Source organism: Manis pentadactyla, chromosome 6 (assembly GCF_030020395.1).
Source record: "Manis pentadactyla isolate mManPen7 chromosome 6, mManPen7.hap1, whole genome shotgun sequence".
In the NCBI taxonomy this organism is placed as follows: domain Eukaryota; kingdom Metazoa; phylum Chordata; class Mammalia; order Pholidota; family Manidae; genus Manis; species Manis pentadactyla.
Window position 1 is genome coordinate 8395978 of NC_080024.1, and position 23627 is coordinate 8419604.

At 38.3% G+C, this 23627-nt stretch overlaps 1 protein-coding gene across 3 annotated transcripts in view; it reads right to left on the reverse strand.

Annotated features, from left to right (window-relative positions):
• CAB39 (calcium binding protein 39) overlaps positions 1–22788 on the reverse strand; it is a 91521-nt gene extending 68733 nt beyond the window's left edge. For 2 of the 3 annotated variants that reach the window (XM_057503445.1, XM_036912812.2), the window contains exon 1: positions 22410–22788. Coding sequence is in view for 1 of the 3 variants with exons in the window: in XM_036912802.2 (XP_036768697.1) it covers positions 21623–21655 (33 nt within the window). In the remaining 2 variants the exon portion in view is untranslated. Of the gene's footprint in view, positions 1–21622; positions 21943–22409 lie in introns of those variants that run through there. The other variant, XM_036912802.2, reaches the window with a different exon arrangement.
• Positions 22789–23627: the final 839 nt, after the last annotated feature.

Genomic DNA, 23627 nt, shown 5'->3' on the forward strand with positions numbered 1-23627 from the left:
CCCACCTCAGAAAGCACTATTTCATACAGAAGAGAAATAAAGAGTTGCTCTGGCCACAAAAAGACCACATTATGTTCTGTGCAGTTCTGGATATCAGATACCAGAGTAAAAGAAGACAAGATTCTTAGTGACTCTAGTAAAGTAGCAGTCTGAGTCAAAACATGAAGATTCTTAACTTGTACCAAAAGCTTATGCCATTTTATATGTCATCAACAGTGCATGAGGACAGCCATTTCCTCAGTAGCTAACCAACGAAGGCCCTAGAAATCCTTGAGTTTTGTTAATCTCTCAGATTAAAAATTCTATTTTCTTAACCTCATCCTCTTCCCTCCCTCTTGCTAATTTTGATCTAAACTGCTGATCACTGATAACAATGATCATATTTTCATTCTTATTATCCACTTGTATTTCCTTAGTGAAATTGTTTGTAATGACTCTACAGCCCATTAATTTGGAGTCTCCTTTTTCTTATTGATTTGTGTGTAGGGTATAATGTAATTATGAATATTATCCCTTTGACTTTTTTTTTTTTTACAAACATGTTCTCAGACTTTTCCATTGTGTTTCAACTTTGTCACTTAATGTACAGTTTTCATTTTCTTATAATTTGATCTGTAATTTTTTTCTTTATGAATTCTGGCTTTCCTATCAGACTTGTAACATCCTGTTGAATATGAAGGCAAGATTTTACACTTATAGGTATTAGGCATTATTTACAATTAAACAATGGTATTCTTTTCTGAAATAAGTTCTAGTAGAATCTAATTTTACTAATCTTACATTACGCAATTTGACAAGTGTGGCAACTTTCACACTAGCACTCCTTAGTTGTGGGAAAAGGTTGATCAAGAAATCTATTGTAGCATGAATTCATGACCTTTCCCCAGTTAATCACCAACTAATTAAGTTATTAGGGTGGGGTGGGGGTGGAGCAGGATATAGTCTTAATATAGTCTTAACTATATTAAAATACATGTTAAGTAAGGGTGATGTTAAATAAACTTATTTAAATTTAATGTTTCAAAATTATAGGTCTATGATTTGATAATATATAAAAAAAATTACAGACATGCCTTTTAGAAATGGAGTCCAACTAATGATGTGACAGACTTCCCTAGACTTTATTCTAGTCTATGTCAATCCAGAGGCAAATACTAGAATTAGAATTAACAGAATATACCATCAAACCTGGGCAATTTCAGCGGGCATCAATAAGAGTATTTTGCAGTAGACCTGTTATCCTCATGTCCTAAGCTCTGAGGCATCCAAGACTGGAGTAAACTGAAAGTGAGAGATATCATGAAAGAACTCAAAGCATTCTGAACTGAACAGTCTAATCAGACATTAATACATAAATAATCATTTCCAGACTAGCCTGTGAATTGTCTGGGAGGAAGGCCATATATTCATTCACATTTAATCTGCACTACATTTGGCATAGCTGGCAACCAAATTCCTGTAAATTTATCAGTTGTAGTTTTGTTATAGATAAAGATGAGCCTTGGGGGAGCTGACTTAGTCAGAAGACCCCTCCCTCCCCTGCACCTTAGTTTTCTCTGGGCGTTCTAGTTTATCACCATCCCTCTTAAGAATATAGTGTTTCAAACTGGACCCTGCACTCCATATTTGATCTGACCAGCCAAGGCTACCTCTCCATGTATTTCATAAATGTAGTCTTAAACTCCAGTAATATTTTTTTGAGTCACATTACATGGCTCCTTTCTCCTGAGCAATTTAATTGACCTTAAATCTTCTCCACATGTTCTGTAGTGAGCCATGTCTTCACCCACTGCTTACTATTGTATTTTGGGACACACTTGCAGGACTGAACAATTATTCCTACTATTTGCTTCAGATTTAGACATTTCAAAAATTTTCTTGGATCTTGAGTCTATTATCCAGTGTACTATTAGCTTTCCCTACCAGATACTTGTCAACTATAAATCTGATCAGCAACTCACACAGATCTTTGTTTACTCTTTGCTACAACTACAAATACTGGAGCTTTCCAATTAAAGTCTGCCATCAATATGCATTGTGTGTACAGCCATGTAAACAACCACAAGGCCTCCCCATCACCGAACTACATTACCACCAGCAACAATGGCTTAGATTTCTCTGACCTCATGACACACATTCTTACATTAAAAAGTCTCTCCCTCCTTACCTCCACACAGTATCCCCAAACAGCACTTATCCTTACTATGTTCCATTACACGATATTCTCTAGTCTATTTTATTCTATCCTCATACCCTGCTCCCTTCCCACCCTTTTCAAATGCTCGTTGTAGCCCACCAAGCTGATTTCACTACCAACTGATAGGATGGGACCTGCAGTTTATAAAACAGATTTATAATCAATCTGAGTAGCTCTTGTACTAATGATAGTTATTTTATTCACAATGCTGAACTTTTCATTTTATCACAAGGCAAAAAGACTTCATCATTTAGTTTAAGAATTGAAATTACAGCTACATATTACAAAGCATTATTTAGAAACATCAGTAATACATGACTAACTGATTTCCATGAATATGTTAAAGGCCTTTTTTCAATGTGGATCTACCATCTTTAATTTTATCTATACTGATTCATTCAAATATTCTAAAGAATTAAGAGTTACATTAACATAGTTTTAGGATTAGTTTCAGAAAATGAGAACTTCAACTATATATCTTTACAAATTAGCACTGCATTTTAACAATATAAAAGGTTAATCAATGTCCACATTTTAAATGTTGAAACCATCAATCTTCAAAGCTGAAACTATAAATCCACTTTTCTTCTGTTTAAATTTACTACTCACTTTGCCACAAGGTTGTATAAACATAGTCCATATGATCATGAACAAATATCACGGCCTCACCCCCGTTTTGGTAAATAAGAAAAGCAAACAGCCAATCCTGCTCTTTTAAAAAGATGATAATTCCTTAAAAAGAATGTGTAACTCAAAACTTGAACAAGCGAGAAACAAAGTTCAAATATAAAAAAAAAGCCCTTTAGAATACAAGTTCTCAGATTCAAAAAGACATATGCACCCCTATGTTTACCGCAGCACTATTTACAATAGCCAAGATATGGAAGCAACCTAAGTGTCCATCAATAGATGAATGAATAAAGAAGATGTGGTACATACACACAATGGAATACTATTCAGCCATAAGAAAGAAACAAATCCTACCATTTGCAACATGGATGGAGCTGGAGGGTATTATGCTCAGTAAAATAAGCCAGGCGGAGAAAGACAAGTACCAAATGATTTCCCTCATCTGTGAAGTATAACAACGAAGCATAACTGAAGGAACAAAACAGCAGCAGACCCACAAACTCCAAGAAGGGACTAGCTGTTACCAAAGGGGAGGGTGGGGGAGGGCAGGTGGGGAGGGAGGGAGAAGGGGATTGAGGGGTATCATGATTAGTACACATGGTGTGTGGGGGATCATGGGGAAGACAGTGTAGCACAGAGAAGACAAGTAGGGACTCGGTGGCATCTTTCTACACTGATGAACAGTGACTGCAACGGGGTATGGGTGGGGGACTCGATAATATGGGTGAATGTAGTAACCACATTGTTTTTCATGTGAAACCTTCATAAGAGTATCAATAATACCTGAATTTAAAAATGTGTTAAAAAAGAAGCCTTTCAGAAAACTATTTTTGTGTCAAAATTTTAGATTGGAAAAGTGAGAAGATACTGTGGTTCTAAGAAGTTACACCTGAAAGTGACAAAATGACTTTTGTTTTTTCCTTTTTAGTCATTCCAATGAAGAACTGTATTTTGAAAAAACAATTTCCTTTTTAAAATTTACAACCTTAAAACTTATTTCTAGGGGATCAGATGTAAACCTGGATAATCACTCTCCATCAAGGTCCAGCACTGCTATTTCTGTTCTGGCCAAATGCCCACAAAAGCAGAGACATGCCACAAAAACCAGTCTTAGCTGAAGTCCCATAGTTGGAGATTTAAAGTTTGTTTTCTTTTTAAACTGCTCAAAGGCTGCTGTATGGTGGTATTTAGTGTAAACAGACTTTTTCCAGTAGAAGTATTTAGAGTCACAGAATACACAATTACATGACCCTTTAGAGGATCATGCAGGACATTTTACCCAAGGATGATTTGAGAATTCTCCTTATCAGCCAATGATTGGATACTTTCTACCTCTCCACATCAACACACTAACCGGCATATGGAAGCTTGTTCCTGGGTTGAGAGAAAGAAACATTCTAGATGAAATAATGAGGCTGAGAACATTTCATTTCAGAAGTAGTAACTGAAGGTCATTTGTCAACTGAATGGCATGATCAAATATAAAAGCTCTTACTTGTGTTTTTAAAGGTAAAAATTTCCCAATCCTAGTGTCAGATTTCCCAATCCTTAGCTTATGGACCCAAAGATGTTGTCATGCCTCATCTTATGGTACACATTCACTAGCTTTTGTTTTGGGACTTAGAACACAGCTGGGGAGACAAGGCACACACACACAGGAAGATTAACATCTACAGGAGACTAACACATGCCACCAGACCCTCTGAAAAACCCCCAATCACTAAGTAACAAGTAACAAGTTCAGAAGGTAGACAAGGCACTGTGTGCTGTTCTCAGGCTTCAACAGAGGAGATACTTCTTGAGCTGCCTTTTGTAGACAGGATAAATTTGGTAAGAGTCAGAAAATGTATTACAGTTGACTGGAGAGCTTTCCACAACAATATGAACCATGATAAGGGAACAAAAGTTATTTTGTAATTTCATCAAACTCTCGTGTGTAATAAAGCATCAAGTGAAAAGGCAGATGGTGAAAAACTCACCGTAGACCCATGTGCTGTTTACAGAATAACCACTAGCCTTCTTTTATTGCTCAAAGAACATTCCACACTTGATGGAGTGGTGCTTTCCAGGAGAGTGTTGATATCACAATACAGTCACAATGGAAAACTTCCTTTTTAATCTAGTAAACCGTATCTAAAATTCACAACAAAAACATATTATAGTCAAAGAAGTATACAGAGTTTTAGGTAGAGGCCCCAAAACATTCAGGAAGAGCTACCATGGCTACATTTACTTACATTAAAAACATATTTCCTTCCACAAAAATTTTGAACGTGAGATTCCATTTTTCCTTTACTATTTCAGCATTCAGAAGAATGCTACTAACTCAATTGAATGTGATGACTAAACTATGGGTAAAAGTGCTCTATAATTGCAAAAAAGCATACGAAATAGAGATTGTCATTTTTGTGCAGGCCTCAAAATCTACCTTCTTGGTTTTTAATTTCATCTTCCAAATGTTTGGGTTATTGTAACCATACTGCCAAGTTGTCAGAATCCTAGTGGCTCAAACAGAACATTAATGTCAATTATAATCAGGTTTTCTACAGATGTTCTTGGGGATAGGAAGGTGCATAGGGTGAGCTTGTTTCATTAAAGTCGGAGACTGATGATTCAGGCTTTGAAATTTTTCCAGACTAAATGACGTTAGCCATGAATCTGACAGTGGCTTTTAAACCTTACTCAAAGATCTGGAGGCAAGTGATGGTTTATCTCCTCTCTAGCTCAAACATCTCACTCTTAATCAGTTTTTTATAATGGCCTTCTGTGTCAGAAATTTATCAAAAAATTTTAAACTATTATTTTATGACTTGAAACACTGTCCATTAAAAATGCCTTTATGTTGCACACACAACTATTTTCTATGGAAAACAGTGACTTGGTTTCCAAGTTAACTTATACAACTAGATTTGAAATCAAGTCCTTGATAAGTTGTTCTATTTTTTAATGCAGTTATTAGTGCTATCAGCCAGATCAGCTAATTGTTAAAGCAGAGTGGTTACTAGAAAACTATAACCTTGGACTTCTCTGGTATGCAATTTTAATAAAAAGCTCAGTGGTATGAAAAATTATACAGGGCTTCTTCCAGAGCTCCACTGCATCAGGAAACTGATGATTTAACTAAACGGCACTCTGGCCTACTACTACTCCTATGTCTTCTGCTAAGATTCTTTAAACTTGAACTCAGGTACTTTACTTTTACATACACTGTACAGAATTCACAGAAATCTATTAAGGACCCAGGGCCTGCATTGATAAATGATCCATGGGGCCTGAATTCTTGGAAAAATTATGTTTCTCCTAAGTGGCTGTTTTTTTCTTTTTTAATCTCATGAATAGTTTTGGAATTGATCTTGTTTTCCTCCTTGTTCTGGCTACTAAAACTCAAAGCCAAATGTGCTACTGTAGAAGACATGTATTTATTTGTGTACTAACCATGCCCCAGGAATAATTTTGTCTTTCCTTATTTTTCCTTTGCTCCTTGTCTAATTATTTGGTGGGGGTGAGAAGATGGGTCCGGAGGGAGAGGAAAAGAGAAAGAAATACACCCCTGATTTTTTCCATTTCCCTAAAATGGAAAGCAAGAAACATGAAAAAATAGCTAGCTAACTGTGGCATAAGGGTGTAGCTTTTAACAGTACCACCATGATAAATTTGTTAAATACTTCAACATCAACTTGCTCAGGTGGAAATAGGTAACATGGCTTGGGGAGATTATACTAAATTAATTCAAACAGGGAAAGTATATCAAGGCAATCAACATGTATGGCATACAGCAAAATAAGGCACTTCCATCCTTTTTCTTCAAAGTCAAATAATTTCTATCTGTGAATAACAATGGCCACGACCTCCTTTATAATGTTACAGAGTAGTCACAGCTCCCTTATTTTTCAAAGAGCTCCTACTCCAGCATGCAATGCATGTTTAGTCTGTCATTCTTTCTGGCGAATTTAAGGATAAAAAGTATTTTCAAGTTTATTCAACGTATTTTTCAATCCCTTATTATGCATGAGACATTACAGATGTTAAGGTCTAAATCACTGCCTTTATAGGAAAATATTTTTTAACCAGTTTACACAAAATGTATTCTATTCAACAAATTTAAGAAATACCATTCATAAATTAATATAATGGTTGAGCTGTTCTTCCAAACCTCTGTTCTGTACCCTACTACAATCTCTTCCAGGAAATTAGGAAAAACAAGAATACGACTGGGGGTGAGGGCAGTGGAGGCAAAGTGAACAATGTAAATGTAAACAAGCAGAATGATAAGATAAATTAAAATGCTACCTAACCAACAAAATTGGTAATTTAGACTAAAAGCAGATTAGCAAAGCAGAACGATGTTCCACACCCTTGGGTAGCAAACATTCCAGGCCCCGCTTCTCTATTTCTGGGACTGTTGAGGGGACAGAAGGGTAGTAGCTCTTCAGTTAGGGGTGGAACTCCTTTGGGATCCCGTGGTCCAGTCTTTCACAGACTTCTCTGGACCTTGAGGATATCTATGGCCAGACGAGCTAAAATAGAACCTGTTTTTAAGGCCAAAATGAGAGAGAAAGGACAAAGTAAGAACAGGAAGGAATATGGCTCCAGGACAGACAAATAAACCTAAGTCTACTAGAACAGCTAAACAAACTGGACAGGAGTGTAAGAATCACAATAGCTCTCTTGTTGGAAAGGTCACAGGGTCAATCTATACTTCTTCCAGCACCATCTCCTTCTGGCAATTGCCCACCTCCAGCTCTAGTAACACAGCTCCAATGGGAGGTGCTGTAGTCTGGTAAGAACCAGACCATTGCTGGCACAGCAAAGTAACTTAGAGGGGCAGGTAGACCTCCCATTAAAGTTGCTATTGAAGGGCTGAAGCTCCATGAGTGAACAGAGGCAATGAAGGTGGCCAGGGTTTCTACCAGGTGGAGAAAGCTGGTCTGCACGAGGATGAGATACATAAGCAGAAAAACGCAGCCACAAGTGCCTCGAATGTGTGACTCTTCCTTGACATAAACTTTCACTAAATTCCTGCCCTGTTGGAAGAAACAAGAGTTCAAAGGCATTACCACCCTTGTCTTGTGCCCCAGAAAGGCAGCTGCAATAGGGCAGGGCTGAAACATTTCCCCTCTTAACCTTTTTGAGGGTTGAAACTGGCCTGGAGAAGACTGAGTGGTGCCATCTTTTATTCTACCAGGTATTCTGCACACAGACTCTTGGGATCAGATATCTGAGATGTGTCATTAAATGATAAAGGATGAAACATGACAAAATGAAAGTGCAAAAACTGATAGGTCTGTGAAACTAATGTAATGTAATACTGTGTGTCAACTACCCTTCAATAAAAAAATAATTATCTACAAAAAAAAAAAACTGATAGGTCTGTTTACTCTCACAAACTGAGAATAATGTTCAAGATTCTATAAGCAAATGCAAATTAAATGCAATTTTTCCCCTGGCCACCCTAAACCAAACTCAAGGTCATTTTATGAAACTCATAATCTTTTCCTTGGATACCCTTGCCCTAAAACTTGGAAGAGATATGGAAAAGTTAAGTATAAAGAATTAAAGATTACATAAATATTTATGTGTATGAATCTGGTATATTTTCTTCCTAAACAGTCCTTTCTAAGACTTACATGGCATCCAATAACAACATTTAAACTAACAACCATTTAAAAACTAGAACTCCCCCATTTCTCTTTCTTCAACAGCTCCTGAGAAGCTACAGATAGAGTGGAGAAAGAGTGAAGGAGGGAATCTGGGCAAAAACAAGGTGTTTACCTTTAGAATCTCTCCTTTCAGTATCTGACTTGAGGCAAAGCAGAGCATTTTAGAGTTAGAACATTACAGTTCCCATTCAGAGAGAAAAGTCAAGGCATCTACTAAAAACCCTTTTGGTTCCAAAGAGGACTGGCCAGGTAGCTGCTATGGCTCCAGAAACAGTGCCTCAAAATCAAGCCACTTTAGGGGAGACACGAGGACTGGACAGGCAGCTATGCACCCTAAGTATCAAAAAAAGTGAAGGGGTATGGGTGGCAAGAAACAGCTAGTTTTGCAATTACTGAATGTTAGATGATAAAATTTATCATCCAAACCAAGACTATTTGGGGCATGAGGGGGGACACAATAAATAAATACGTGGGACAACAGGCATAAATATGGACCTTCCCTGGCAAATCAGGACATTTGGTCTAAACTGTGGGTATCTTGCTTCTCCTATGACCAGCTAACTTTTCTATTTTATTTCCCCTGATCTAGCAAGGGAAAAGTACCCTCCACTTAGAGCAGGGCTCTAAGCAGGGCTAGCAGGGTTACCTGCACGTAAATATTTGTTAGTGATGATAAACATAAGTCTTTCATAGCAACATTTGGTATTTCAAATCAGTAAACATCTACAATTCACCAGGTTTACAGAGGAACACGTTCATGTCACGAAATACCTGTGATACTTCAACCTCTGCCAAACTACTCTTTGCTCCAAGCCAGGGGGTCAACATGTTGCCCTACAGGTACATGCTTAAATGTTATCATCTTTCATCCCATCCTGCTCTCACTGTTCTCATTTCCCAACAACTCAGTATCTCAATGTAACCTTTCCAACCTCTCAATGAACCTTTGAGCTTATTTACCATCTTACTATGTACCTTTGTATTTGAAAATTACAAAAAACACTTTACATGCATGCCCCTAGAAAGCAAGGGCTTTCACAAGGTGAGATCAGAGAAAATCAACAGTGAGAGAAGGTGTCTGTGTGCACGTGAGTTTTAAATGAAGGTGAAGTGTAAGGAAAACCTCTGAGCAACCTGCAGGAGATGGCTTTACTGGGCTATCAGCTCACTCTACTTTGACCCAGGATATTCTCATCACTAATTCCACCTTCTTAAGGTTTATGATGCTGAATCAACTAGGATGTACCAATAAAATTAAATTTATTAAATAAAATTTAATACAATTGAGTTTTAACTTGTTTGAACATCTTTATCAATTCAATGATTCAGAGAAGCAAACTCAATTTTCTTCTTTCAGCCAATATCTAAAATAGCTAGATAACTTAAAATAACTGCCTTATTGACATAATTCACATACAATATAATTCACCTATTTAAAGCATACAATTAACAGGTTTTAGTATATTCACAGAACTGTGTGGCCATCGCCATAATCAATAAAATAGCTGGATTTTTTAAGACATTGGAGATCACCTGTAGCAAGGATGAAAAATAAATAAATTGTTTTTCCCTGGCTTACATGAAGTGAACATCTTAAGAATCTGGATATATACTGGACCAAATTATTTCCCAAAAAGAACAAATGTGTAGTATATGTATTGTCTTTATCACATCTCAGTACATCCCTACACCATAAGCATAGCCAATTAAAAAAAAAATCTCTTATTTAACAGCTCCCCCCATTGTTTAGCATGTCTTTCATTTAGCCGTTATCTGAATTGACTGTTTATTTACCAGTGTTTTGTTTGAAAAACAGTATGTTTAAAAGGGTTAAAAGCATAAACTCATCAGACCCAATTCTGAATCCTAGTTCTGCCATTTAGAAGAGGTGTGTACCCTTAGGTACAACATTTACCTTCTGAGTCTCAAATATCTTTTAAAATTATAGGATAACTGTTAAAATTTTAACATGAACAAAATGTCCAGTGCGTAGCATTTAAAACGTAAAGAGGAGGTTACTAATAAATGGCAGTTAGCAGTTTGTAAGGACTTTTACCAGATGAGGAAATATTAGCCTTTTGTCTATCATAATGTGAAATTTTATCTTAGGCTTTTTTTTCCCCCTTTCAATCACCTGACTACAATGGAAAGAAGCCTGCTTCCTTATCCAAAGGTCTGATATTCATATACATGTTCTTCTAATTCATGTTTTTAAACTCATTCTTCCATCAGATTTGTTTTCATAAAGGGCAGCTTAATTATCAAAAATGATTTCCCCAAAGAATAGATAACTAATTACCTAAAAATCTTCTACTAAATAATCCTTCCTCCTTAACGCACCAGTATGTGATTTTGCTCATGTCACAGCGCACATATGCCTTTTACAAACCTAAAGTTGACTTAAAAAAAAATCTGATCGTACTCTCTGGCCAAGGGTACACTAATTTAACTGGGGAAATTTTCTTGCCTCATAACACTGTCTGCACATTCAAGAACATGGTAACTCTCCATTCTTAAGTCTTTTTTCACTCAATTAAGTTTATAGTTTTCTTTATAGAAATCTCAAACATTTTATATAGATCCTTCTATCTTAAGCACTTCATCTTTTGTTGTTACAATGAGATTTTTCTCCCAATATTTTATAACTGGATTTTGTTAGCAAGAATAATGCTAACAACTTTAAAATATCTTTATGCAGCATACAACTATCTTACTGAGCTTTTATTTTGTTTTTCTATTGATTCTGTTGGTTTTCCTGGGTTTAAGGTTGTGACAATGGCAAATACTGCTATTTTTCACTATTTTTCCCCAATAGTAACACCTTTTATTTGATGCATTCTTGCACGGCCCATGGATAATGTCAAATGGTAGAGATGTAACTGGGCACACTTGTTTCACTTTCTGCTGTCAAAGGAAATTTCACCAGTGCTTTCCCATTAGTAGGTTGCTTGCTATTGGTTTAAGACAGATATTCTTTTATCTTCTACCAGCTTTTAAAGCATTCATAATCAAGAAAAACTGTTCCTTTAACAGTGTTATCTTGGCACATACTGGGATGATACAGCATGAGAGTTAAAAATTCACTGGTGCTGGACCCCAGAGGTTCAAAACTCAGCTCCGTGACTTACTAGAAATTTATCATTGGGTATATCATTTAACCTCTTGGCCTAAATTTCTTCATCCATAAATGAGGGTAATAATGATAACACTCACTTTCTTTGGGGTTGCTGTGTGGATTAACTGTGATAATGTATTAGAACAATGTCTGGTACACAGTAAATATAAAGTATTACCATTTACTTGTCCTCTTTAATTAAGATAATTCCCTATTTAATTAAATGTGCTGGTGTTTCACTTAACGATTTTCATGGCTACTTCCATAAGTGATACTGGAACATAGTTTTCTTCCTTTGTAATGTCTTATCAGGTTGCCTTTCTTATATTTTATTAGTTTTCTAAGAGTTTACACTGACTTTAAAACATGAACTTGACATCTTTTGATACTGTTCTAGGATCTAGAATAAATAAGATAGTTTATTAAGTTTTCCCAAATCAAAAAGAAGACTTTTAAATTCTATACTGTCTAGGTCTGGAGCTCCCCTCCCTCTTTTGGTTGGGAAGACCATGGTCTTTAATTTATATTTACTATATTCCATGATTAATAATCTATTCAGGTGCTCCACTTCATAAGACATTTCTGAAAAGCAACCAGTTCCACTTTTATCATGAGATCTTTCAATGTTGTACATCTTGCAAATTCAGACCCAGTGTCTCTGGTCACTTCCTTTGGATATACTGTATTGTTCCTCCTCTCTACTTCTTATTTGTTCCTTCTTTCAACAACAAAAGCCTCTGTAAAAGACACTTTTGCCCTTTCCAAACATCTATTGGGCCTAGAACAAACTATCCTATGCTAACGACACTCATCCCTATGTCTTCCTTTCACTACACCAATTTTAAAAGTGGGCAGACCTTCATAAGATAAACAAGAAAAAGCTGACACTCTTCACCCTCACCACCCTCACCCCCAGCAAGTTTTTAGCTTTTGTGAGGAAGGAATGCACTCTCTGTCTACCCTTCTTCCCATCAATTTAGCTTCCACTCACTCACTATGCAGTCTTCAGCAATAAGAGCCAAGACTAGCTCATAAGTGACAAATGAGTTATGATCAATCTTAAAGAACAGGGATGAATGATTTTAACAATATAACGAGGAAGTATTTATTGTGCTGTGTGCACATACCAGGAAAACGTTACCACTTCTAGTTCCTTCTTGCCTGCTTGAGAAGGCAAGGCACAGAGATGTGGGCCACCGCATCTGCAAACCACATATACAGCTTAGGAAAAGCATACCATATAACTGTATTCTAAGGCAATGAACATAAGTAAAATGACCTGGTAAAAACTTAAGTCCTAAAAAATATTCCAACTTAATTATATGATTTAACACTTTTCAGATAATGTCAAATATGTATGAAATTCTGAATCCTCCCAGATAGCCATATCCTGCCTACATGCATATCCACGACACTTAATAGAATCCTATTAGGAAAGGAAACAATTCATAAAAAAGTATGTTAGCGTCTAGAAATCAACACTTTACTAAGGACTCATTTCCTTCTGGAATTTGTCCAGCAACCAAGTTCAGTCACTATGATTTATGAATTCCACCTTTTCCTTTTTTGAAAAAACAGTACATTAGCTTCTCTCATCTTCCTGTCCAGCTCCCTCTCCTCATAGCTCCTCAGACCACAGCCAGCAACTCTGCAATGCGCAAGTTCTCTCATGTCTCAGGATATCACACATCCCAACCAGAAGACTTGACCTCATCTGTTTCTGTAACAGAAATTTCTTATGCTCCAGGATGATTCTACATTCCACCACCTCCAGTGGTGGAGGCAACAGAGCATGGCAGGTTAGAAGCGCATGCTCTGGGACCAGGGTCTCTTGCCAGGTGTATGATTTCAGACCAATTACTTAGCTGCTTTTCTCTGTTTACTCACCTGAGAATATGGGGATGAAAGCAGGGTTATTATAGGATCAAATGAGGTAAATATATGAGGAGGTCTTAAACTTTACACCAGCAGGTAACATGTATGTGTCAAGTTAGCAATTATTTATTCTTTTACCTCATTCCTTTGACTTACACAAGTAGAAAACCTTCATGCTACTTTAATACTGAATTCATATACCTCAATGATGCTGACTGGAAACGCATTTCAGCAGCTTCAGGCCATACTGAGGACCAATGGACAATAAAAAAGAATAAAAAAGAGATAAACTTTTAATCAGGGACAGACAATGCAAATGCCTCAGTAGGTGACGTAAATGTATAAGGTAGCCAGCTATGTTCAGGACAACAGAGGAAGTGTAGACTCAATTTGGCCCCCACCGTTGTTAATTCCCTCTGAACGTCCCTTTTCTTACATGAGGACACAAAATTAAACTCCCAATAAAATACTGGGGGAGGCAGGGGGCAGGGGAGGATTTTTTAAAAACTGCAAAAACAGGGATAAAACAGGAAGCAGCAACTTTTACCTTGTTCTTCTTTTAGTGGATTAAAAGTATAAGAATGCTAAATTAATCACTGATGTACGTACACACATATTTATATTTAATTGCATACTATAAAGTTTACTCTAAATTTAAGATATCGTTAAAAAAGAATAGTTTAAAAATATACAGTAATATAGCATAGAGTTCAGCAACTATGAGTCCACTGGAAACTATGAGGCAAATAAACTTTAAGTGGGTCCTGGCTATTTTAAAACTTACTATTCCAGGGGGCTGATATCACAATAAATGATAACATCCAACTACAGATCAAGAGCCCAGGTTCACTTAAAGGCTGCTTTAACACTTTCGAAGTCCTGAAATATTCTTGGAAGCATATGCAGCAGAAAGTGTTTTCAGTAATCAATAAAAGCTAAAATGTATTGGGCACCAGACACAATGAGCAAGGCACTTCTTACTGAATCCTCACAAATACTTTATGCATAGGTTCTACTCTTGCTATTTTACAGATAAGAAAACTGAGGCAAAATGCACATTAAGCCCCCCACCCAAGGAAAAAAACCAGAATCTAAACCCAAGAATTCTAAGGCTAGAGCCCTTCCTCTTATCTCTACACTAAGCTCTAGGTTTCTCCTCACAGAACAGTCTACAGCATCTCCTCAGTCCAACATCTTAGGAGTTTATAAATTCACGTAACTTCACAGTGTTTCTCAAATTGCATGGTGAATTATTTTAGCTTGTAACATACATTAAAAAATAGAAGATAAAAAGTATTAGAATACATTGTACATAATAAGGCCCAAGTATTGGTTCATGGAACTTTTTTCGGTTTTGACTGTGTTTATACATGTGCTGGGTCACTGATCAGAAATGTAATTTCTCACCAGAGGTTGAAGTTTAAAAAAATAACAATAAAAAGCTTGAAAAGTCAATCATCAGAAGCATTCATTCTTTTACTTAACAAACTGAAAATTAATCATTCCAACCTTAGTTGAATTCCAAACCAAAGTAATCGTCCCGATTGAAAAATAAATGCTTTGAATTCCACACTAATACGTATGTGAATAAGAGGGTTTCCCAAATTGTGTTTCAGTAGAACCCTCCTTCAAGATGTTTGCTCTCAGTACCTAGGGTGTTCTTGCGACCAAATAAACCTGGCAAAGTGGGAAATACTGCACATTATATTTCCTTCCTGGACAATCACAATGCACATTATTAAAAGCTCTGACAAGCTCTGCAGAAAAACAGAAACACAACCACCAACAAAAATTCAAATCTGATTAAGTACTTTTAACTATTTTCCCGAACACATTTCATTCTGGAACCTCTCTCACCGATTATTAATCTTTCCTAAGAGTAGCGCTCTTCAAAACAAAATTTGGAAAACACTGCTTTATGTGAACTGATCTGGAAAAGGGACATCCTAATAAGCTTCATTTTTGATATTTAAATCTCATTCAAAAGAACACAAACACAGCAGAGATATAAAAACTACACAGAACAAAATGTATTTTGCTTAAAATTTTATCTCTGCTGAGCAGTTTTTATAAGAGTATTATGTAGTTGTACCATTTAATAAATATTTAAATAAACAATGTATTGTACTCTAAAAACACAAGGTGGTCGGAAAGATGACAGAGATGAAAAGAGGTATAAAAATGTGATTCAAATTAATTACAATCTATCGTACAAAACTTATATACACAGGAACTCTGAGATAAAACCTTACACATACAGGAAAAACTTCCAACTCACACATGAACAAAGGGTGAATAGAGAATAAATCCATACTGTAAGTAGAGAGTCAAAAGATCTGCAAGGATCATGTTATTGACCTGAGTTTCTATCTCTGCTGAAGAATCCAGAAGAAAATGAACTGGCTGACAGCATGTCAGCAAAGAGGGGCGAGCTGGTTTACTTAGACTAGGAATCCTTTGAGACTGGCTTACAGAACAGGACCCAGCATAATGGGCAATAAAAACTGCTTGTGGAACAAATTAATTCATAATAGATGTTTGAGGAGTCATGAACACTCAGGGTCGTGAATATTGCGGTCATCTCTTATCAGTGCTTGAACTGTGAGCTAGAAATTACCCTAAGATCTAAGAGAGCATACTACCTTTATATAGGTAGAGGATTAGCATGCACCAATTATAGCCAAAGAATACTATCTTAAACATTTTCTTCATATCATCAAATTTGAGTCTATAATTTTGGTCCTCCTTTTTTTTTTTCCCACTCTCATTGCCTTTGGTTAATGTTTTTCCTTTCCCCAAAACAAAGAGCTCATAGAACTTCACAACATATATACTTAAAAAGATGACAATGAAAACTTGAGGATTTGTTAATCATTAACTTGCTTTACCAAGCTTGAACTTTACAACTACTTAATATTTTGTTCTTACCTGTTTATTCATAAGTATAAAAGTAGAAAATGTGAATATACACATTTTGATGTTACATTACCCAAAGCAGAGAACTATCATACGTAAAATAACATCAGCACATGACCAACCAGGAGAAAAAAATTTTAAGCATGGTTACATGCCATAAAGCTCTCATAAAGAAACTGACTTGAAGACCATGGACAAGAGGAGAGGTACCTAGTACAGGAAAAAAAGGCAAGTCAGAAAGTCTGCATATCTATGATCACTGAAAATAAGAGCAAAAGAAACTTAAGGGATTTTCAATCTGGCCCCTTTAGTATCATAACAACCTAGAGAGGTGGAGTGACTTGCCCAGAATGACATGATTAGTCAGTCAGTCACTGAGTCAGGACTCAGCCCAGATCGTCCCATTCCCAGACTTCTGCACTGCCCACTCTAACACAAGGTATCCTGTTTTCTCTATAAGACGAACATGAAAAATAAACACTACCTAATGGCCTAATGAAAACTAAAAACCACTAATCAAATGATGAGTCTATATAGCTACAACATTTAAAATAAACCATCTCATTTTTATTATAACATGTGGTCACTGCCTGGAAACCTATTAAAATCCTCATTAAGCTATATTTATAAACCTTCATTATGAAGTACTGAATCAAAAATGGTCAGCAAAAAAAAATAAGACCCTATGGAGGAAAATAAAACTATTTTGTATGTGAGTCATACCCTATTCCAGGGAGTACACATTTTGAAGTGCAGCAGATCTGGGTTCAAATCCTAACTCAACTGTGTAATATTTGTGTGACCTTAGCCCCTACATTTCAGATTCCTATCAGTAATGATGATGGGGAACAATAATACCTAATTCAGAAGTTTGCTCTACATTTAATGTTACTCAAATGGATAATTTTCTTCCCCAGTCTATTTTTGTCCATCTCTTCTTTGTCTATTTCAACTTTTAACTTCATAAGACCATCTCCCAAAAACTTGCCAGCTACATCATGATTATAAACATTAACATTTTAACACCTTAAAAAAAGATTGTGCCAAACAGCATTTAATGCATGAATGTAGTAAATGTTTGTAAATGTTACTGAAAAGGTTCAGAGAAGACATTACTGTATGAAGTACAAAACTGAATTTCTTTCAAATAAAACTGGATCAAGAAGAGAACTAGGCTCCTGATCAGCCCTACGGCTAATAAGCCACACAACCCTAAGCAAGTGAGTCCAGAAAGCTCCACGAGTTACAGCCCAAACTTAGCCACACACTGCTCTAGCTACAGTGGACCTCAGTATTCCCATAATCATTCCAACTAGAGGGTTTCTTAAGTTCCCACATTTCTTTTACCTTAAACAGTCTATTATCAGCATCATCACAAAACTTATTATGTCTGGCATTTGATATGTGCAAGGCCTTGTTCTAAGCACTTCAGACATTGTAACTCATTTAATCCCCCTACAGTCTTCTCGGGTATGGTCTATATCACTCATATCCAAGGTATCTAAACTACAGAGAAGGAAAGGAACTTGCCTGAAGTTACAGAGACTATAGGAGAGGTGAGAGTCCAACAATCCAGGGGTCTGGCTGTACCTATGCTTTTAGCCACTAATGCCATTCAGAATTCTATAAATCCCAGAGTGGGTGTTACCTATAGACATGTAAATAGAAACCTGTTCATGCTATTTCTTCCTTGTGCCTAAATACAGCTAATACATAATCTGTGGATGGAGAGAGCAGTGACTAACATGTTAACAGTACCCTGTAAAAGAGCAAGCTACAGTTCATTAGACAGTTATAAAATAGCAACTTAAGATCAAGCTACAAAAAGTTTATTTTGTTTCTCATTTTATCAAAGTAACCAAAGTGTAATGTTTTAACATTATCATATACTTCCTTGGTCATCAACAATTTATCTGCTGGATAATAATCCTAAGGGATAATTATGTAAAACTAGACTAAATACTATTTTTTTATTAGAAAACTAGCTTTTCTCAATCTCTGTAACTATGCATTTGAAAATGCATAAATCCATATAAACAAGCAAACAAAAGCCTACAACTTATCAAACGCTCAAGTTAGACACAATGAATTAAGGATCAGCAAACAGGTATGTGCTGGACACTAACTTAAATGGCAGGGCAGGCTTTACCTTCCTCCTTTGGGGCCACTTCACACTTGACTGACCTCTTGCAATTCTCTGCATGCCATTCTTCCTTCCTTTGCCCGCTTAACATCACAGTTGCTACTAAACCACAATACTGTGGCCCCCTCACCCCCTTCTAACTCAAGAGAAAAGATGAAAGCACAGTGGGGTCAGAAGCTCAGTGAGGTTATAGGAGAAGATACACACATCATCCACCTACCAAAAAATGCTGATGGCAACAAGCTGTTAACCTTAATTTCATCACCATCAGTGTAGCTTCTGCCACCAATCCTGCAAGAACTCTTCTCACAATCCTTGGAAGGCCTAAGAATCAAAGCAAACAAACACTCCCAACTGGTCTACTCTATAAATGCCGGTAGTAGAAATATCTGCCCCATTTTGCTCTGCACCATACTCTGGACTGATAAAAGTACCAACTAGGGTCTCCAGTTGGACAGTCATTAGAATGGTGAGGCACACAAAGAATGAACTCTCATACAGGTCATTTCCTTCTTTAAACAGGACGGCTCCAATACCAGTCTTTTCTCTAGTAAAAACCAAAATACAGACTGATGGCTAAATTGTTATGCAATTTTTAGACTACTTGGCTTGATATGCATTCACACAAATACAAGATCTTTACTCCTCACTAATTAAACAACAAAACAAGTCACAAGCAATTTAATCCAGTGGTTCAGAGATTTCATCTTTTTTCCCAAAATGTTTACCGCACAAAAAAGTTTTGCCGATGTTTTGCCATTATCCATCCTAATAGACCAATTACAAAAATTCCTATTCTATAACACCAGACAACATCCATAAAATTAAATTCCTAATTAAAAGGAGCTATGGAAAAGTGGAAAATGGATTTTTAAAACAGAAACACCTCCATAAAGGTGACCAGAAGGCACTTGTTGAAATAAAATTCTGCCTATATATATTAGATCTTATTTTTGCATATTGTGGGGGTGGAGAGGGACACAATTTGGATTTGTCTATCTTTATGGCAGATGGTGAAAATGTGAATGATCAGTGATAAATCCTTCTGGAAAAATGGTTTTTGGGGAAGTATGGTAGTAATTACAGAAATCTGTAATATACAAAAGTTGATCAAAGAGAAGAAACTTTAGTAAATATTAAAAAAGTAATAAAGGATGCCTGTGGTATACAGATTTGCGATATACAAATAAAGATTCAAATAAAAGCAAATTATAAAACCAAACCCCGTACTTAAACTGGACTTTAGTTATTTTTTATATTAACTTTAGAAAACGTGTACAGTCTAACTCTGCATTTCCAATACACCATTAGAAGTAGAAACAGAGACCTCATAAACAACATTTTAGAATGTAAAGCAAAAGGGAAAAAACTAGTTTAGGCAAGAATCTGCAGTCTGAAATGTTAATACAGTGAACAGCCTTGAAATTAAAAACAAAAAGATCCTTTTGTTATATAACACCAAACTATTTCTTGCCAAAGCCCCTATACTTAACTAAAGAAATACCAATAGGAAAACTAAATACATCTAGCCTCGATCTTTGTGATGTCATGATCAGTAAGTAGTTAACCTACATGGATGGCCCTAATTTTATATTATTTATACTATTTATAAGCGGGAGTGGTGGTGGAAAGGGTGTGCAAAGGGGAGATGCATCACAGCGTATGGGAGATACTATACCACTGTCAAAGTCTTTTTATAGTGTCCCTTTTCTAAAATAACCTTTTTGAAGTGTCTTTTTATAAAGTTCCATCCGTTCAGACTGCAGAGATGTGTGATCTCTTCCATACCTAATGACAACAGGAATCCCATCTTTATTCAACAAGCAATAGGATCTAAATCCTACAGAGAAGTTAATAAAGATACTTCAAACGAGAAACCTGTGGAAAAAGTTCTGTTCACAGTAGCAGTTATTAAATATGACTACTCCACTTTATCTGCGGTAAATAATGCAATGTCATAAAAGAAATACATTTAAGATTTCCTTTACTTGGGTAAAAACATTTTTATATGAAGATATTTAATGACAAAAAAAAGAAAAGCTTAAATTATATATGTGAGCGTTTATGTTGCAGTTAATTTCATTATGTAAAGAAGAAATAAGCAAAAAGACTGAAAAGGAAATATGCAAAAATGTTAATAGTAACCAAAGTGGTAAGATTGATGATAATTTTTTTAAAATTTCCAATACTTCCTGCACTTTACAAGCTTTTATTTCTAACTGAAAAAAGTTGACATTCATTTGTCATACAAGCAAACAAGAAATGAGTGCTTACAAACGAACACAAGTTCTAATATGCTTCCACTGATCATATATTCTAGATTTCAAATACAGCTGCTAATTACTTGCTAGTAATTTGAAAAAAATGTACAAGATAAAACTAAGACTTTCACTTATGGCTCTCATAAGGATTTTCATTAAAATAATTACTACCTTTCTATAAAAAAGTTCTATGTCCAACTTCACATCCCAGAATATTAGCACCAATCTAGTTTTTCTAACCATCAATTTAGAATGTTTTACACAAATGCCATCTCAAAGATGTTCAGCTCAACAATTTCAAAGTCTAGTCACCCAAATACACAGTCCAATAAGTTTTGATGCATTTTAGTAAGCTGCACCAACAGAAGAAACCCCTTATGTGCAGAGCAATTTATTTTCTACACTTTCCATTACTTAAGAGCCTGACATCTAATGAAGCTTTTTGCAAAAGGTACTTTGCTTAGCTTGGCCACAGATTTATTTGAATATCCGGGAATCTGTCAAATTGATCTCAAACTGCATTATATTAAAGGCACACAATGTCAACTCTTTACTGGGCCTCCTTTCCTTTCCCTTGCAACAGCGCCTTCAATATCCCCCAGCTTACATTTCCGGGCTCATGAGTCACTGAGAAATGAGTTCTAAGTTTTCCTTACAATGCCACTCAAACAGCTTCTCCACAGCATCCAAGGATCTGGTCCCCAGTTACCTCTTTAGCTCACCCCCACCTCCCCAACATGGCCCTAGGCAACAAACCTAATTATCCACTAATTTCTAGTCGATGCCTTTTTACCTTTATCCTCTAGTTGCTCCCCCTCCACATACCGTGAGACTCTTCTTCAACCTCCTAAATCCCATCGGGCCTTCAAGACCTGGTTTGGCACCGCCTTGCCCAGGAAGCCTTCCAGATTGCTGCTAGGCGGAAGTGATCGACTGGTCCGGTCTTCCCTGGGTGGCTTCCTAGCACTTGGTAGTTCTTTCACAGGACTTACCACCCCTTTCCTGGTATCAAGGTTATTTGTGTACTGGTCTTATCTCCCACACCAGAGAGTAAGCTCCTCGGGGGAGGGGACTGCGGGCCCCGGTTCGCCTTTGAATCCCTCCGGCGAGGACCGACCACGGCGCTGCGGGCAGTCAGCGCTCGAGTTGGTTCAACCGAACCCGGGAACGCTCCGGCCGCACAATTCCTAACCAGAAATCAGGTAGGCATTTTCTTGAAACGAAGATCACTGCGATGCTACCTGCCTCCCGACAACAGGAAGTTTACCAGGGGCTAAGACATAGGCGGCCGAAGCCCGGAGGCCGGGCGAGTGACAGCTGGCTAGGCCCCAGGCTCCCTGCCCTCGCGGCTCCGGCAGCCGACACCCCCGCTGCCAGCCCGCGGAGCGCGGCGGGAGAGCGCGGAGCTCCCAGGCGCCGCGCCGGCGAGGGCTCCGAGAGGGGCCGGCAGGGCCGCTCCCGCCGCCTGCCGGGCCGGAGCCGGAGCCGCAGCCGCCGCCTCAGCCACCCGCGAAAATGGAGGCAGCCCCGGGGCCGGTGACGGGCCGAGCAGGGAGGGCGGAAACCGGGCGGGCGTCCGCGCCGCGAGCAGGGCCGGGCCGGGGTCACTCACGGGGCTGGGCCGGGCGGCTCCCTCTCCGCCTCCGAGTCGTCGCCGTCCCCGTCGTCGGCCGCCGCCGCCTCGGGCTGTTTGCTGGGTCCCCGCGGCGCGGCTCGGGCGCTCTGCCCCTCCGTTGTCTTCCGCCTGCTCCTGCTCCCAGCGACGGGCTCCCGCGGCGGCGGCTGCGCGGGCGGACGGCGACCCAGGGGCTCCCACGACGGCCGCCGCACTGCTGTACGCGCTCGCTCGCTCCGGCTGCGGCTGCGGGGCCCGGCGCCGCCTTCGCCTTCGCCTTCGCGTTTGCCCGGCTCCCAGACGCTCAGTGTCTCCCAGGCCGCGCCGCTCCCCGCTGCCCGCTCCCGGCCCTAGCCCGGCTTTGACGTGCGCACTGCGCAGCCTCCGAGGGTGCGACGTCGGGCGGCGCCCCAACGCCTCCCCCGACCCCTCTGGGCTTAGAGCGCCCCCGGGCTTCTGGGCGGACTCAGGGCGCTGGAGTTCTTGCGAAGGCCAAAGCAGGAGGGGACGCAGAGAACCGGGGTCCTCTTTCACCTCCCACTTAAATGTTGTGCGCAGTCCCTTCTGGTCTAAGCACTCTTCTTGGAGGAATCCTATGTCCACTTTTTACGACCACTTTCTCAATTCTTAACAGAGCATTCTGCTAAAGCCAAGGGCTGACTTTGTGCAGACCCATTCTGTCAAGCTTGCAAGGGACAGATAGTTCTCATTTTAGCAGCCTTGGAGAGAAAGCATTGAAAGTGATGGAATGATCCAGATTAATAGTATTCAACAGCATGGATTTAACCCCCCGCTCCACCGTTTAGTCACGTTGGCTATTTCATGTCCCTAGGTCTGGGTTCCTTCATGCACACACGTACGAAAGTATAAAAATATAGTTCTATAGGCTTATGAGGATGAACGAGGTAATGCATTGCAAAACTTTGACAGCAGAGTCTGGTACATAAAAGTGCCATACATGTATATTTTCGTTTTTCTTTTTCTTTGTTTTAAATTTATAACTGAACAGATATTTTTGAAGCATCTACTGTGTGCCAGGCACTATTCTAGGTGGTAGGGCAGTAAACAAAACTGTTGCTGCTCCTGAGACAAACAATAAACAACCCAATACATACATGGGTGGTTTTCAGTGCTAAGGAGAAAAGCAACAGGCGGGCTAAGCGGGGAGGGGCAAGTGTGAGTATTGTTATTTATAGCACTCTTACAAGGAGCAGC